General features: G+C 59.6%; 1 protein-coding gene across 4 annotated transcripts in view; it reads right to left on the bottom strand.

Annotated features, from left to right (window-relative positions):
- LOC142467841 (RING finger protein 145-like) overlaps window positions 1–17,153 on the bottom strand; it is a 98,407-nt gene that overhangs the window by 33,609 nt on the left and 47,645 nt on the right. For all 4 annotated transcript variants that reach the window (XR_012788511.1, XM_075573763.1, XM_075573744.1 and 1 more), the window contains exon 7: window positions 301–441. Coding sequence is in view for 3 of the 4 variants with exons in the window: in XM_075573763.1 (XP_075429878.1) it covers window positions 301–441 (141 nt within the window). In the remaining variant the exon portion in view is untranslated. The remainder of the gene's footprint in view (window positions 1–300; window positions 442–17,153) is intronic.

Here is a 17,153-nt window from a genome sequence, read left to right on the forward strand (position 1 = left end):
GAGGATGGGAGAGAGGGGGAGAAGGAAAGAGGGGGAGAAGGAGGGAGGGAAGGTGGTGGTGTTATTGAGATGTGTATTGAGAAAGGGGAGGGAGGGGGAGAAGGAGGGAGGGGGAGAAGGAGGGAGGGAGAGAAGGAGGGAGGGAGGGAGAGAAGGAGGGAGGGAGGGGGAGAGGGAGGGAGGGGGAGAAGGAGGGAGGGAGGGGGAGAAGGAGGGAGGGAGAGAAGGAGGGAGGGGGAGAAGGAGGGAGGGAAGTTGGTAGTGTTAGTGACACACACAAACACACACGTTCAGCCTGACCTGTGCATGACATTCCCGTTCTGGAAGGCCCCGTATCCCAGCAGGTAGAACTTGCAGAGGTTAAGCGTTCCCAGAGCCAAGTACGACACCGTGAAGGTCAGGCCAGTGAGAGAGTAGGGAGTCCCGCAGCACTCTGATACACTGCACAGAAACACAAGGATAAGAGGGTGGGGGGCCGGGAGAGGGAGTCCCGCAGCACTCTGATACACTGCACAGAAACACAAGGATAAGAGGGTGGGGGGCCGGGAGAGGGAGTCCCGCAGCACTCTGATACACTGCACAGAAACACAAGGATAAGAGGGTGGGGGGCCGGGAGAGGGAGTCCCGCAGCACTCTGATACACTGCACAGAAACACAAGGATAAGAGGGTGGGGGGCCGGGAGAGGGAGTCCCGCAGCACTCTGATACACTGCACAGAAACACAAGGATAAGAGGGTGGGGGGCCGGGAGAGGGAGTCCCGCAGCACTCTGATACACTGCACAGAAACACAAGGATAAGAGGGTGGGGGGCCGGGAGAGGGGGTCCCGCAGCACTCTGACACACTGCACAGAAACACAAGGATAAGAGGGTGGGGGGGCCGGGAGAGGGAGTCCCGCAGCACTCTGATACACTGCACAGAAACACAAGGATAAGAGGGTGGGGGGCCGGGAGAGGGGGTCCCGCAGCACTCTGACACACTGCACAGAAACACAAGGATAAGAGGGTGGGGGGCCGGGAGAGGGAGTCCCGCAGCACTCTGACACACTGCACAGAAACACAAGGATAAGAGGGTGGGGGGCCGGGAGAGGGAGTCCCGCAGCACTCTGATACACTGCACAGAAACACAAGGATAAGAGGGTGGGGGGCCGGGAGAGGGAGTCCCGCAGCACTCTGATACACTGCACAGAAACACAAGGATAAGAGGGTGGGGGGCCGGGAGAGGGGGTCCCGCAGCACTCTGATACACTGCACAGAAACACAAGGATAAGAGGGTGGGGGGCCGGGAGAGGGAGTCCCGCAGCACTCTGATACACTGCACAGAAACACAAGGATAAGAGGGTGGGGGGCCGGGAGAGGGAGTCCCACAGCACTCTGATACACTGCACAGAAACACAAGGATAAGAGGGTGGGGGGCCGGGAGAGGGGGTCCCGCAGCACTCTGATACACTGCACAGAAACACAAGGATAAGAGAGTGGGGGGCCGGGAGAGGGAGTCCCGCAGCACTCTGATACACTGCACAGAAACACAAGGATAAGAGGGTGGGGGGCCGGGAGAGGGAGTCCCGCAGCACTCTGATACACTGCAGAGAAACACAAGGATAAGAGGGTGGGGGGCCGGGAGAGGGAGTCCCGCAGCACTCTGATACACTGCACAGAAACACAAGGATAAGAGAGTGGGGGGCCGGGAGAGGGAGTCCCGCAGCACTCTGATACACTGCACAGAAACACAAGGATAAGAGGGTGGGGGGCCGGGAGAGGGAGTCCCGCAGCACTCTGATACACTGCACAGAAACACAAGGATAAGAGGGTGGGGGCCGGGAGAGGGAGTCCCGCAGCACTCTGATACACTGCACAGAAACACAAGGATAAGAGGGTGGGGGGGCCGGGAGAGGGAGTCCCGCAGCACTCTGATACACTGCACAGAAACACAAGGATAAGAGGGTGGGGGGCCGGGAGAGGGGGTCCCGCAGCACTCTGATACACTGCACAGAAACACAAGGATAAGAGGGTGGGGGGGCCGGGAGAGGGAGTCCCGCAGCACTCTGATACACTGCACAGAAACACAAGGATAAGAGGGTGGGGGGCCGGGAGAGGGAGTCCCCACAGCACTCTGATACACTGCACAGAAACACAAGGATAAGAGGGTGGGGGGCCGGGAGAGGGAGTCCCGCAGCACTCTGATACACTGCACAGAAACACAAGGATAAGAGGGTGGGGGGCCGGGAGAGGGGGTCCCGCAGCACTCTGATACACTGCACAGAAACACAAGGATAAGAGGGTGGGGGGCCGGGAGAGGGAGTCCCGCAGCACTCTGATACACTGCACAGAAACACAAGGATAAGAGGGTGGGGGGCCGGGAGAGGGAGTCCCGCAGCACTGATACACTGCACAGAAACACAAGGATAAGAGGGTGTGGGGCCGGGAGAGGGAGTCCCGCAGCACTCTGATACACTGCACAGAAACACAAGGATAAGAGGGTGGGGGGCCGGGAGAGGGAGTCCCGCAGCACTCTGATACACTGCACAGAAACACAAGGATAAGAGGGTGGGGGGCCGGGAGAGGGGGTCCCGCAGCACTCTGATACACTGCACAGAAACACAACAAGGATAAGAGGGTGGGGGGCCGGGAGAGGGAGTCCCGCAGCACTCTGATACACTGCACAGAAACACAAGGATAAGAGGGTGGGGGGCCGGGAGAGGGAGTCCCGCAGCACTCTGATACACTGCACAGAAACACAAGGATAAGAGGGTGGGGGGCTGGGAGAGGGAGTCCCGCAGCACTCTGATACACTGCACAGAAACACAAGGATAAGAGGGTGGGGGGCCGGGAGAGGGAGTCCCGCAGCACTCTGATACACTGCACAGAAACACAAGGATAAGAGGGTGGGGGGCCGGGAGAGGGAGTCCCGCAGCACTCTGATACACTGCACAGAAACACAAGGATAAGAGGGTGGGGGGCCGGGAGAGGGAGTCCCGCAGCACTCTGATACACTACACAGAAACACAAGGATAAGAGGGTGGGGGGCCGGGAGAGGGAGTCCCGCAGCACTCTGATACAATGCACAGAAACACAAGGATAAGAGGGTGGGGGGCCGGGAGAGGGAGTCCCGCAGCACTCTGATACACTGCACAGAAACACAAGGATAAGAGGGTGGGGGGCCGGGAGAGAGAGTCCCGCAGCACTCTGATACACTGCACAGAAAAACAAGGATAAGAGGGTGGGGGGCCGGGAGAGGGAGTCCCGCAGCACTCTGATACACTGCACAGAAACACAAGGATAAGAGGGTGGGGGGCCGGGAGAGGGGGTCCCGCAGCACTCTGATACACTGCACAGAAACACAAGGTTAAGAGGGTGGGGGGCCGGGAGAGGGAGTCCCGCAGCACTCTGATACACTGCACAGAAACACAAGGATAAGAGGGTGGGGGGCCGGGAGAGGGAGTCCCGCAGCACTGATACACTGCACAGAAACACAAGGATAAGAGGGTGGGGGGCCGGGAGAGGGGGTCCCGCAGCACTCTGATACACTGCACAGAAACACAAGGATAAGAGGGTGGGGGGCCGGGAGAGGGAGTCCCGCAGCACTCTGATACACTGCACAGAAACACAAGGATAAGAGGGTGGGGGGCCGGGAGAGGGAGTCCCGCAGCACTCTGATACACTGCACAGAAACACAAGGATAAGAGGGTGGGGGGCCGGGAGAGGGAGTCCCGCAGCACTCTGAAACACTGCACAGAAACACAAGGATAAGAGGGTGGGGGGCCAGGAGAGGGAGTCCCGCAGCACTCTGACACACTGCACAGAAACACAAGGATAAGAGGGTGGGGGGTCGGGAGAGGGAGTCCCGCAGCACTCTGATACACTGCACAGAAACACAAGGATAAGAGGGTGGGGGGCCGGGAGAGGCAGTCCCGCAGCACTCTGATACACTGCACAGAAACACAAGGATAAGAGGGTGGGGGGCCGGGAGAGGGAGTCCCGCAGCACTCTGATACACTGCACAGAAACACAAGGATAAGAGGGTGGGGGCCGGGAGAGGGAGTCCCGCAGCACTCTGATACACTGCACAGAGACACAAGGATAAGAGGGTGGGGGTCCGGGAGAGGGAGTCCCGCAGCACTCTGATACACTGCACAGAAACACAAGGATAAGAGGGTGGGGGGCCGGGAGAGGGAGTCCCGCAGCACTCTGATACACTGCACAGAAACACAAGGATAAGAGAGTGGGGGGCCGGGAGAGGGAGTCCCGTAGCACTCTGATACACTGCACAGAAACACAAGGATAAGAGGGTGGGGGGCCGGGAGAGGGAGTCCCGCAGCACTCTGATACACTGCACAGAAACACAAGGATAAGAGGGTGGGGGGCCGGGAGAGGGAGTCCCGCAGCACTCTGATATACTGCACAGAAACACAAGGATAAGAGGGTGGGGGGCCGGGAGAGGGAGTCCCGCAGCACTCTGATACACTGCACAGAAACACAAGGATAAGAGGGTGGGGGCCGGGAGAGGGAGTCCCGCAGCACTCTGATACACTGCACAGAAACACAAGGATAAGAGGGTGGGGGGCCGGGAGAGGGAGTCCCGCAGCACTCTGACACACTGCACAGAAACACAAGGATAAGAGGGTGGGGGGCCGGGAGAGGGAGTCCCGCAGCACTCTGACACACTGCACAGAAACACAAGGATAAGAGGGTGGGGGGCCGGGAGAGGGAGTCCCGCAGCACTCTGATACACTGCACAGAAACACAAGGATAAGAGGGTGGGGGGCCGGGAGAGGGGGTCCCGCAGCACTCTGACACACTGCACAGAAACACAAGGATAAGAGGGTGGGGGGCCGGGAGAGGGAGTCCCGCAGCACTCTGACACACTGCACAGAAACACAAGGATAAGAGGGTGGGGGGCCGGGAGAGGGAGTCCCGCAGCACTCTGATACACTGCACAGAAACACAAGGATAAGAGGGTGGGGGGCCGGGAGAGGGAGTCCCGCAGCACTCTGATACACTGCACAGAAACACAAGGATAAGAGGGTGGGGGGCCGGGAGAGGGAGTCCCGCAGCACTCTGATACACTGCACAGAAACACAAGGATAAGAGGGTGGGGGGCCGGGAGAGGGAGTCCCGCAGCACTCTGATACACTGCACAGAAACACAAGGATAAGAGGGTGGGGGGCCGGGAGAGAGAGTCCCGCAGCACTCTGATACACTGCACAGAAACACAAGGATAAGAGGGTGGGGGGCCGGGAGAGGGAGTCCCGCAGCTCTCTGATACACTGCCCAGAAACACAAGGATAATAGGGTGGGGGGCCGGGAGAGGGAGTCCCACAGCACTCTGATACACTGCACAGAAACACAAGGATAAGAGGGTGGGGGGCCGGGAGAGGGAGTCCCGCAGCACTCTGATACACTGCACAGAAACACAAGGATAAGAGGGTGGGGGGCCGGGAGAGGGAGTCCCGCAGCACTCTGATACACTGCACAGAAACACAAGGATAAGAGGGTGGGGGGCCGGGAGAGGGAGTCCCGCAGCACTCTGATACACTGCACAGAAACACAAGGATAAGAGGGTGGGGGGCCGGGAGAGGGAGTCCCGCAGCACTCTGATACACTGCACAGAAACACAAGGATAAGAGGGTGGGGGGCCGGGAGAGGGAGTCCCGCAGCACTCTGATACACTGCACAGAAACACAAGGATAAGAGGGTGGGGGGCCGGGAGAGGGAGTCCCGCAGCACTCTGATACACTGCACAGAAACACAAGGATAAGAGGGTGGGGGGCCGGGAGAGGGGGTCCCGCAGCACTCTGACACACTGCACAGAAACACAAGGATAAGAGGGTGGGGGGCCGGGAGAGGGAGTCCCGCAGCACTCTGATACACTGCACAGAAACACAAGGATAAGAGGGTGGGGGGCCGGGAGAGGGGGTCCCGCAGCACTCTGACACACTGCACAGAAACACAAGGATAAGAGGGTGGGGGGCCGGGAGAGGGAGTCCCGCAGCACTCTGACACACTGCACAGAAACACAAGGATAAGAGGGTGGGGGGCCGGGAGAGGGAGTCCCGCAGCACTCTGATACACTGCACAGAAACACAAGGATAAGAGGGTGGGGGGCCGGGAGAGGGAGTCCCGCAGCACTCTGATACACTGCACAGAAACACAAGGATAAGAGGGTGGGGGGCCGGGAGAGGGGGTCCCGCAGCACTCTGATACACTGCACAGAAACACAAGGATAAGAGGGTGGGGGGCCGGGAGAGGGAGTCCCGCAGCACTCTGATACACTGCACAGAAACACAAGGATAAGAGGGTGGGGGGCCGGGAGAGGGAGTCCCACAGCACTCTGATACACTGCACAGAAACACAAGGATAAGAGGGTGGGGGGCCGGGAGAGGGGGTCCCGCAGCACTCTGATACACTGCACAGAAACACAAGGATAAGAGAGTGGGGGGCCGGGAGAGGGAGTCCCGCAGCACTCTGATACACTGCACAGAAACACAAGGATAAGAGGGTGGGGGGCCGGGAGAGGGAGTCCCGCAGCACTCTGATACACTGCAGAGAAACACAAGGATAAGAGGGTGGGGGGCCGGGAGAGGGAGTCCCGCAGCACTCTGATACACTGCACAGAAACACAAGGATAAGAGAGTGGGGGGCCGGGAGAGGGAGTCCCGCAGCACTCTGATACACTGCACAGAAACACAAGGATAAGAGGGTGGGGGGCCGGGAGAGGGAGTCCCGCAGCACTCTGATACACTGCACAGAAACACAAGGATAAGAGGGTGGGGGGCCGGGAGAGGGAGTCCCGCAGCACTCTGATACACTGCACAGAAACACAAGGATAAGAGGGTGGGGGGGCCGGGAGAGGGAGTCCCGCAGCACTCTGATACACTGCACAGAAACACAAGGATAAGAGGGTGGGGGGCCGGGAGAGGGGGTCCCGCAGCACTCTGATACACTGCACAGAAACACAAGGATAAGAGGGTGGGGGGCCGGGAGAGGGAGTCCCGCAGCACTCTGATACACTGCACAGAAACACAAGGATAAGAGGGTGGGGGGCCGGGAGAGGGAGTCCCCACAGCACTCTGATACACTGCACAGAAACACAAGGATAAGAGGGTGGGGGGCCGGGAGAGGGAGTCCCGCAGCACTCTGATACACTGCACAGAAACACAAGGATAAGAGGGTGGGGGGCCGGGAGAGGGGGTCCCGCAGCACTCTGATACACTGCACAGAAACACAAGGATAAGAGGGTGGGGGGCCGGGAGAGGGAGTCCCGCAGCACTCTGATACACTGCACAGAAACACAAGGATAAGAGGGTGGGGGGCCGGGAGAGGGAGTCCCGCAGCACTGATACACTGCACAGAAACACAAGGATAAGAGGGTGTGGGGCCGGGAGAGGGAGTCCCGCAGCACTCTGATACACTGCACAGAAACACAAGGATAAGAGGGTGGGGGGCCGGGAGAGGGAGTCCCGCAGCACTCTGATACACTGCACAGAAACACAAGGATAAGAGGGTGGGGGGCCGGGAGAGGGGGTCCCGCAGCACTCTGATACACTGCACAGAAACACAACAAGGATAAGAGGGTGGGGGGCCGGGAGAGGGAGTCCCGCAGCACTCTGATACACTGCACAGAAACACAAGGATAAGAGGGTGGGGGGCCGGGAGAGGGAGTCCCGCAGCACTCTGATACACTGCACAGAAACACAAGGATAAGAGGGTGGGGGGCTGGGAGAGGGAGTCCCGCAGCACTCTGATACACTGCACAGAAACACAAGGATAAGAGGGTGGGGGGCCGGGAGAGGGAGTCCCGCAGCACTCTGATACACTGCACAGAAACACAAGGATAAGAGGGTGGGGGGCCGGGAGAGGGAGTCCCGCAGCACTCTGATACACTGCACAGAAACACAAGGATAAGAGGGTGGGGGGGCCGGGAGAGGGAGTCCCGCAGCACTCTGATACACTACACAGAAACACAAGGATAAGAGGGTGGGGGGCCGGGAGAGGGAGTCCCGCAGCACTCTGATACAATGCACAGAAACACAAGGATAAGAGGGTGGGGGGCCGGGAGAGGGAGTCCCGCAGCACTCTGATACACTGCACAGAAACACAAGGATAAGAGGGTGGGGGGCCGGGAGAGAGAGTCCCGCAGCACTCTGATACACTGCACAGAAAAACAAGGATAAGAGGGTGGGGGGCCGGGAGAGGGAGTCCCGCAGCACTCTGATACACTGCACAGAAACACAAGGATAAGAGGGTGGGGGGCCGGGAGAGGGGGTCCCGCAGCACTCTGATACACTGCACAGAAACACAAGGTTAAGAGGGTGGGGGGCCGGGAGAGGGAGTCCCGCAGCACTCTGATACACTGCACAGAAACACAAGGATAAGAGGGTGGGGGGCCGGGAGAGGGAGTCCCGCAGCACTGATACACTGCACAGAAACACAAGGATAAGAGGGTGGGGGGCCGGGAGAGGGGGTCCCGCAGCACTCTGATACACTGCACAGAAACACAAGGATAAGAGGGTGGGGGGCCGGGAGAGGGAGTCCCGCAGCACTCTGATACACTGCACAGAAACACAAGGATAAGAGGGTGGGGGGCCGGGAGAGGGAGTCCCGCAGCACTCTGATACACTGCACAGAAACACAAGGATAAGAGGGTGGGGGGCCGGGAGAGGGAGTCCCGCAGCACTCTGAAACACTGCACAGAAACACAAGGATAAGAGGGTGGGGGGCCAGGAGAGGGAGTCCCGCAGCACTCTGACACACTGCACAGAAACACAAGGATAAGAGGGTGGGGGGCCGGGAGAGGGAGTCCCGCAGCACTCTGATACACTGCACAGAAACACAAGGATAAGAGGGTGGGGGGCCGGGAGAGGCAGTCCCGCAGCACTCTGATACACTGCACAGAAACACAAGGATAAGAGGGTGGGGGGCCGGGAGAGGGAGTCCCGCAGCACTCTGATACACTGCACAGAAACACAAGGATAAGAGGGTGGGGGCCGGGAGAGGGAGTCCCGCAGCACTCTGATACACTGCACAGAAACACAAGGATAAGAGGGTGGGGGTCCGGGAGAGGGAGTCCCGCAGCACTCTGATACACTGCACAGAAACACAAGGATAAGAGGGTGGGGGGCCGGGAGAGGGAGTCCCGCAGCACTCTGATACACTGCACAGAAACACAAGGATAAGAGAGTGGGGGGCCGGGAGAGGGAGTCCCGTAGCACTCTGATACACTGCACAGAAACACAAGGATAAGAGGGTGGGGGGCCGGGAGAGGGAGTCCCGCAGCACTCTGATACACTGCACAGAAACACAAGGATAAGAGGGTGGGGGGCCGGGAGAGGGAGTCCCGCAGCACTCTGATATACTGCACAGAAACACAAGGATAAGAGGGTGTGGGGCCGGGAGAGGGAGTCCCGCAGCACTCTGATACACTGCACAGAAACACAAGGATAAGAGGGTGGGGGCCGGGAGAGGGAGTCCCGCAGCACTCTGATACACTGCACAGAAACACAAGGATAAGAGGGTGGGGGGCCGGGAGAGGGAGTCCCGCAGCACTCTGACACACTGCACAGAAACACAAGGATAAGAGGGTGGGGGGCCGGGAGAGGGAGTCCCGCAGCACTCTGACACACTGCACAGAAACACAAGGATAAGAGGGTGGGGGGCCGGGAGAGGGAGTCCCGCAGCACTCTGATACACTGCACAGAAACACAAGGATAAGAGGGTGGGGGGCCGGGAGAGGGGGTCCCGCAGCACTCTGACACACTGCACAGAAACACAAGGATAAGAGGGTGGGGGGCCGGGAGAGGGAGTCCCGCAGCACTCTGACACACTGCACAGAAACACAAGGATAAGAGGGTGGGGGGCCGGGAGAGGGAGTCCCGCAGCACTCTGATACACTGCACAGAAACACAAGGATAAGAGGGTGGGGGGCCGGGAGAGGGAGTCCCGCAGCACTCTGATACACTGCACAGAAACACAAGGATAAGAGGGTGGGGGGCCGGGAGAGGGAGTTCCCGCAGCACTCTGATACACTGCACAGAAACACAAGGATAAGAGGGTGGGGGGCCCGGGAGAGGGAGTCCCGCAGCACTCTGATACACTGCACCAGAAACACAAGGATAAGAGGGGTGGGGGGCCGGGAGAGAGAGTCCCGCAGCACTCTGATACACTGCACAGAAACACAAGGATAAGAGGGTGGGGGGCCGGGAGAGGGAGTCCCGCAGCTCTCTGATACACTGCCCAGAAACACAAGGATAATAGGGTGGGGGCCGGGAGAGGGAGTCCCACAGCACTCTGATACACTGCACAGAAACACAAGGATAAGAGGGTGGGGGGCCGGGAGAGGGAGTCCCGCAGCACTCTGATACACTGCACAGAAACACAAGGATAAGAGGGGTGGGGGGCCGGGAGAGGGAGTCCCGCAGCACTCTGATACACTGCACAGAAACACAAGGATAAGAGGGTGGGGGGCCGGGAGAGGGAGTCCCACAGCACTCTGACACACTGCACAGAAACACAAGGATAAGAGGGTGGGGGCCGGAGAGGAGTCCCGCAGCACTCTGATACACTGCACAGAAACACAAGGATAAGAGGGTGGGGGGCCGGAGAGGGAGTCCCGCAGCACTCTGATACACTGCACAGAAACACAAGGATAAGAGGGTGGGGGGCCGGGAGAGGAGTCCCGCAGCACTCTGATACACTGCACAGAAACACAAGGATAAGAGGGTGGGGGCCGGGAGAGGGAGTCCCGCAGCACTCCTGATACACTGCACAGAAACACAAGGATAAGAGGGTGGGGGGCCGGGAGAGGGAGTCCCGCAGCACTCTGATACACTGCACAGAAACACAAGGATAAGAGGGTGGGGGCCGGGAGAGGGAGTTCCCGCAGCACTCTGATACACTGCACAGAAACACAAGGATAAGAGGGTGGGGGGCCGGGAGAGGGAGTCCCGCAGCACTCTGATACACTGCACAGAAACACAAGGATAAGAGGGTGGGGGGCTGGGAGAGGGAGTCCCACAGCACTCTGATACACTGCACAGAAACACAAGGATAAGAGGGTGGGGGGCCGGGAGAGGGAGTCCCACAGCACTCTGATACACTGCACAGAAACACAAGGATAAGAGGGTGGGGGGCCGGGAGAGGGAGTCCCACTGCACTCTGATACACTGCACAGAAACACAAGGATAAGAGGGTGGGGGGCCGGGAGAGGGGGTCCCGCAGCACTCTGATACACTGCACAGAAACACAAGGATAAGAGGGTGGGGGGCCGGGAGAGGGAGTCCCGCAGCACTCTGATACACTGCACAGAAACACAAGGATAAGAGGGTGGGGGGGCCGGGAGAGGGAGTCCCGCAGCACTCTGATATACTGCACAGAAACACAAGGATAAGAGGGTGGGGGGCCGGAGAGGGGGTCCCGCAGCACTCTGATACACTGCACAGAAACAGAAGGATAAGAGGGTGGGGGGCCGGGAGAGGGAGTCCCGCAGCACTCTGATACACTGCACAGAAACACAAGGATAAGAGGGTGGGGGGCCCGGGAGAGGGAGTCCCGCAGCACTCTGATACACTGCACAGAAACAGAAGGATAAGAGGGTGGGGGGCCGGGAGAGGGAGTCCCGCAGCACTCTGATACACTGCACAGAAACACAAGGATAAGAGGGGTGGGGGGCCGGGAGAGGAGTCCCGCAGCACTCTGATACACTGCACAGAAACACAAGGATAAGAGGGTGGGGGGCCGGGAGAGGGAGTCCCGCAGCACTCTGATACACTGCACAGAAACACAAGGATAAGAGGGGTGGGGGGCCGGGAGAGGGAGTCCCGCAGCACTCTGATACACTGCACAGAAACACAAGGATAAGAGGGTAGGGGGCCGGGAGAGGGAGTCCCGCAGCACTCTGATACACTGCACAGAAACACAAGGATAAGAGGGTGGGGGGGCCGGGAGAGGGAGTCCCGCAGCACTCTGATACACTGCACAGAAACACAAGGATAAGAGGGTGGGGGGCCGGGAGAGGGAGTCCCGCAGCACTCTGATACACTGCACAGAAACACAAGGATAAGAGGGTGGGGGGCCGGAGAGGGAGTCCCGCAGCACTCTGATACACTGCACAGAAACACAAGGATAAGAGGTGGGGGGCCGGGAGAGGGAGTCCCTCAGCACTCTGATACACTGCACAGAAACACAAGGATAAGAGGGTGGGGGGCCGGGAGAGGGAGTCCCGCAGCACTCTGATACAATGCACAGAAACACAAGGATAAGAGGGGTGGGGGGCCGGGAGAGGGAGAACCGCAGCACTCTGATACACTGCACAGAAACACAAGGATAAGAGGGTGGGGGGCCGGGAGAGGGAGTCCCGCAGCACTCTGACACACTGCACAGAAACACAAGGATAAGAGGGTGGGTGGGCCGGGAGAGGGGGTCCCGCAGCACTCTGATACACTGCACAGAAACACAAGGATAAGAGAGTGGGGGGGCCGGGAGAGGGAGAACCGCAGCACTCTGACACACTGCACAGAAAACACAAGATAAGAGGGTGGGGGGGCCGGGAGAGGGGGTCCCGGCAGCACTCTGATACACTGCACAGAAACACAAGGATAAGAGGGTGGGGGCCGGGAGAGGGAGAACCGCAGCACTCTGATACACTGCACAGAAACACAAGGATAAGAGGGTGGGGGGCCGGGAGAGGGAGTCCCGCAGCACTCTGATACCACTGCACAGAAACACAAGGATAAGAGGGTGGGGGGGCCCGGGAGAGGGAGTCCCGCAGCACTCTGATACACTGCACAGAAACACAAGGATAAGAGAGTGGGGGGGCCGGGAGAGGGAGTCCCGCAGCACTCTGATACACTGCACAGAAACACAAGGATAAGAGGGTGGGGGGCCGGGAGAGGAGTCCCGCAGCACTCTGATACACTGCACAGAAACACAAGGATAAGAGGGTGGGGGGCCGGGAGAGGAGTCCCGCAGCACTCTGATACACTGCACAGAAACACAAGGATAAGAGGGTGGGGGCCGGGAGAGGGAGTCCCGCAGCACTCTGATACACTGCACAGAAACACAAGGATAAGAGGGTGGGGGGGCCGGGAGAGGGAGTCCCGCAGCACTCTGATACACTGCACAGAAACACAAGGATAAGAGGGTGGGGGGCCGGGAGAGGGAGTCCCGCAGCACTCTGATACACTGCACAGAAACACAAGGATAAGAGGGTGGGGGCCGGGAGAGGGGGTCCCGCAGCACTCTGATACACTGCACAGAAACACAAGGATAAGAGGGTGGGGGCCGGGAGAGGGAGTCCCGCAGCACTCTGATACACTGCACAGAAACACAAGGATAAGAGGGTGGGGGGCCGGGAGAGGGAGTCCCGCAGCACTCTGATACACTGCACAGAAACACAAGGATAAGAGGGTGGGGGGCCGGGAGAGGGGTCCCGCAGCACTCTGATACACTGCACAGAAACACAAGGATAAGAGGGTGGGGGGCCCGGGAGAGGGAGTCCCGCAGCACTCTGATACACTGCACAGAAACACAAGGATAAGAGGGTGGGGGGCCGGGAGAGGGAGTCCCGCAGCACTGATACACTGCACAGAAACACAAGGATAAGAGGGTGTGGGGCCGGGAGAGGGAGTCCCGCAGCACTCTGATACACTGCACAGAAACACAAGGATAAGAGGGTGGGGGGCCGGGAGAGGGAGTCCCGCAGCACTCTGATACACTGCACAGAAACACAAGGATAAGAGGGTGGGGGGCCGGGAGAGGGGGTCCCGCAGCACTCTGATACACTGCACAGAAACACAACAAGGATAAGAGGGTGGGGGGCCGGGAGAGGGAGTCCCGCAGCACTCTGATACACTGCACAGAAACACAAGGATAAGAGGGTGGGGGGCCGGGAGAGGGAGTCCCGCAGCACTCTGATACACTGCACAGAAACACAAGGATAAGAGGGTGGGGGGCTGGGAGAGGGAGTCCCGCAGCACTCTGATACACTGCACAGAAACACAAGGATAAGAGGGTGGGGGGCCGGGAGAGGGAGTCCCGCAGCACTCTGATACACTGCACAGAAACACAAGGATAAGAGGGTGGGGGGCCGGGAGAGGGAGTCCCGCAGCACTCTGATACACTGCACAGAAACACAAGGATAAGAGGGTGGGGGGCCGGGAGAGGGAGTCCCGCAGCACTCTGATACACTGCACAGAAACACAAGGATAAGAGGGTGGGGGGCCGGGAGAGGGAGTCCCGCAGCACTCTGATACAATGCACAGAAACACAAGGATAAGAGGGTGGGGGGCCGGGAGAGGGAGTCCCGCAGCACTCTGATACACTGCACAGAAACACAAGGATAAGAGGGTGGGGGCCGGGAGAGAGAGTCCCGCAGCACTCTGATACACTGCACAGAAAAACAAGGATAAGAGGGTGGGGGGCCGGGAGAGGGAGTCCCGCAGCACTCTGATACACTGCACAGAAACACAAGGATAAGAGGGTGGGGGGCCGGGAGAGGGGGTCCCGCAGCACTCTGATACACTGCACAGAAACACAAGGTTAAGAGGGTGGGGGGCCGGGAGAGGGAGTCCCGCAGCACTCTGAAACACTGCACAGAAACACAAGGATAAGAGGGTGGGGGGCCGGGAGAGGGAGTCCCGCAGCACTGATACACTGCACAGAAACACAAGGATAAGAGGGTGGGGGGCCGGGAGAGGGGGTCCCGCAGCACTCTGATACACTGCACAGAAACACAAGGATAAGAGGGTGGGGGGCCGGGAGAGGGAGTCCCGCAGCACTCTGATACACTGCACAGAAACACAAGGATAAGAGGGTGGGGGGCCGGGAGAGGGAGTCCCGCAGCACTCTGATACACTGCACAGAAACACAAGGATAAGAGGGTGGGGGGCCGGGAGAGGGAGTCCCGCAGCACTCTGAAACACTGCACAGAAACACAAGGATAAGAGGGTGGGGGGCCAGGAGAGGGAGTCCCGCAGCACTCTGACACACTGCACAGAAACACAAGGATAAGAGGGTGGGGGGCCGGGAGAGGGAGTCCCGCAGCACTCTGATACACTGCACAGAAACACAAGGATAAGAGGGTGGGGGGCCGGGAGAGGCAGTCCCGCAGCACTCTGATACACTGCACAGAAACACAAGGATAAGAGGGTGGGGGGCCGGGAGAGGGAGTCCCGCAGCACTCTGATACACTGCACAGAAACACAAGGATAAGAGGGTGGGGGCCGGGAGAGGGAGTCCCGCAGCACTCTGATACACTGCACAGAAACACAAGGATAAGAGGGTGGGGGGCCGGGAGAGGGAGTCCCGCAGCACTCTGATACACTGCACAGAAACACAAGGATAAGAGGGTGGGGGGCCGGGAGAGGGAGTCCCGCAGCACTCTGATACACTGCACAGAAACACAAGGATAAGAGAGTGGGGGGCCGGGAGAGGGAGTCCCGTAGCACTCTGATACACTGCACAGAAACACAAGGATAAGAGGGTGGGGGGCCGGGAGAGGGAGTCCCGCAGCACTCTGATACACTGCACAGAAACACAAGGATAAGAGGGTGGGGGGCCGGGAGTGGGAGTCCCGCAGCACTCTGATATACTGCACAGAAACACAAGGATAAGAGGGTGGGGGGCCGGGCCGGAGAGGGAGTCCCGCAGCACTCTGATACACTGCACAGAAACACAAGGATAAGAGGGTGGGGGCCGGGAGAGGGAGTCCCGCAGCACTCTGATACACTGCACAGAAACACAAGGATAAGAGGGTGGGGGCCGGGAGAGGGAGTCCCGCAGCACTCTGACACACTGCACAGAAACACAAGGATAAGAGGGTGGGGGGCCGGGAGAGGGAGTCCCGCAGCACTCTGACACACTGCACAGAAACACAAGGATAAGAGGGTGGGGGGCCGGGAGAGGGAGTCCCGCAGCACTCTGATACACTGCACAGAAACACAAGGATAAGAGGGTGGGGGGGCCGGGAGAGGGAGTCCCGCAGCACTGATACACTGCACAGAAACACAAGGATAAGAGGGTGGGGGGGCCGGGAGAGGGAGTCCCGCAGCACTCTGATACACTGCACAGAAACACAAGGATAAGAGGGTGGGGGGCCGGGAGAGGGGGTCCCGCAGCACTCTGACACACTGCACAGAAACACAAGGATAAGAGGGTGGGGGGCCAGGAGAGGGAGTCCCGCAGCACTCTGACACACTGCACAGAAACACAAGGATAAGAGGGTGGGGGGGCGGGAGAGGGAGTCCCGCAGCACTCTGATACACTGCACAGAAACACAAGGATAAGAGGGTGGGGGGCCGGGAGAGGGAGTCCCGCAGCACTCTGATACACTGCACAGAAACACAAGGATAAGAGGGTGGGGGGCGGGAGAGGGAGTCCCGCAGCACTCTGATACACTGCACAGAAACACAAGGATAAGAGGGTGGGGGGCCGGGAGAGAGAGTCCCGCAGCACTCTGATACACTGCACAGAAACACAAGGATAAGAGGGTGGGGGGCCGGGAGAGGGAGTCCCGCAGCTCTCTGATACACTGCCCAGAAACACAAGGATAATAGGGTGGGGGGCCGGGAGAGGGAGTCCCACAGCACTCTGATACACTGCACAGAAACACAAGGATAAGAGGGTGGGGGGCCGGGAGAGGGAGTCCCGCAGCACTCTGATACACTGCACAGAAACACAAGGATAAGAGGGTGGGGGGCCGGGAGAGGGAGTCCCGCAGCACTCTGATACACTGCACAGAAACACAAGGATAAGAGGGTGGGGGGCCGGGAGAGGGAGTCCCACAGCACTCTGACACACTGCACAGAAACACAAGGATAAGAGGGTGGGGGCCGGGAGAGGGAGTCCCGCAGCACTCTGATACACTGCACAGAAACACAAGGATAAGAGGGTGGGGGGCCGGGAGAGGGAGTCCCGCAGCACTCTGATACACTGCACAGAAACACAAGGATAAGAGGGTGGGGGCCGGAGAGGGAGTCCCGCAGCACTCTGATACACTGCACAGAAACACAAGGATAAGAGGGTGGGGGGCCGGGAGAGGGAGTCCCGCAGCACTCTGATACACTGCACAGAAACACAAGGATAAGAGGGTGGGGGGCCGGGAGAGGGAGTCCCGCAGCACTCTGATACACTGCACAGAAACACAAGGATAAGAGGGTGG

The sequence above is a fragment of the Ascaphus truei genome, chromosome 1 (assembly GCF_040206685.1).
Source record: "Ascaphus truei isolate aAscTru1 chromosome 1, aAscTru1.hap1, whole genome shotgun sequence".
Taxonomy (NCBI): Eukaryota; Metazoa; Chordata; class Amphibia; order Anura; family Ascaphidae; genus Ascaphus; species Ascaphus truei.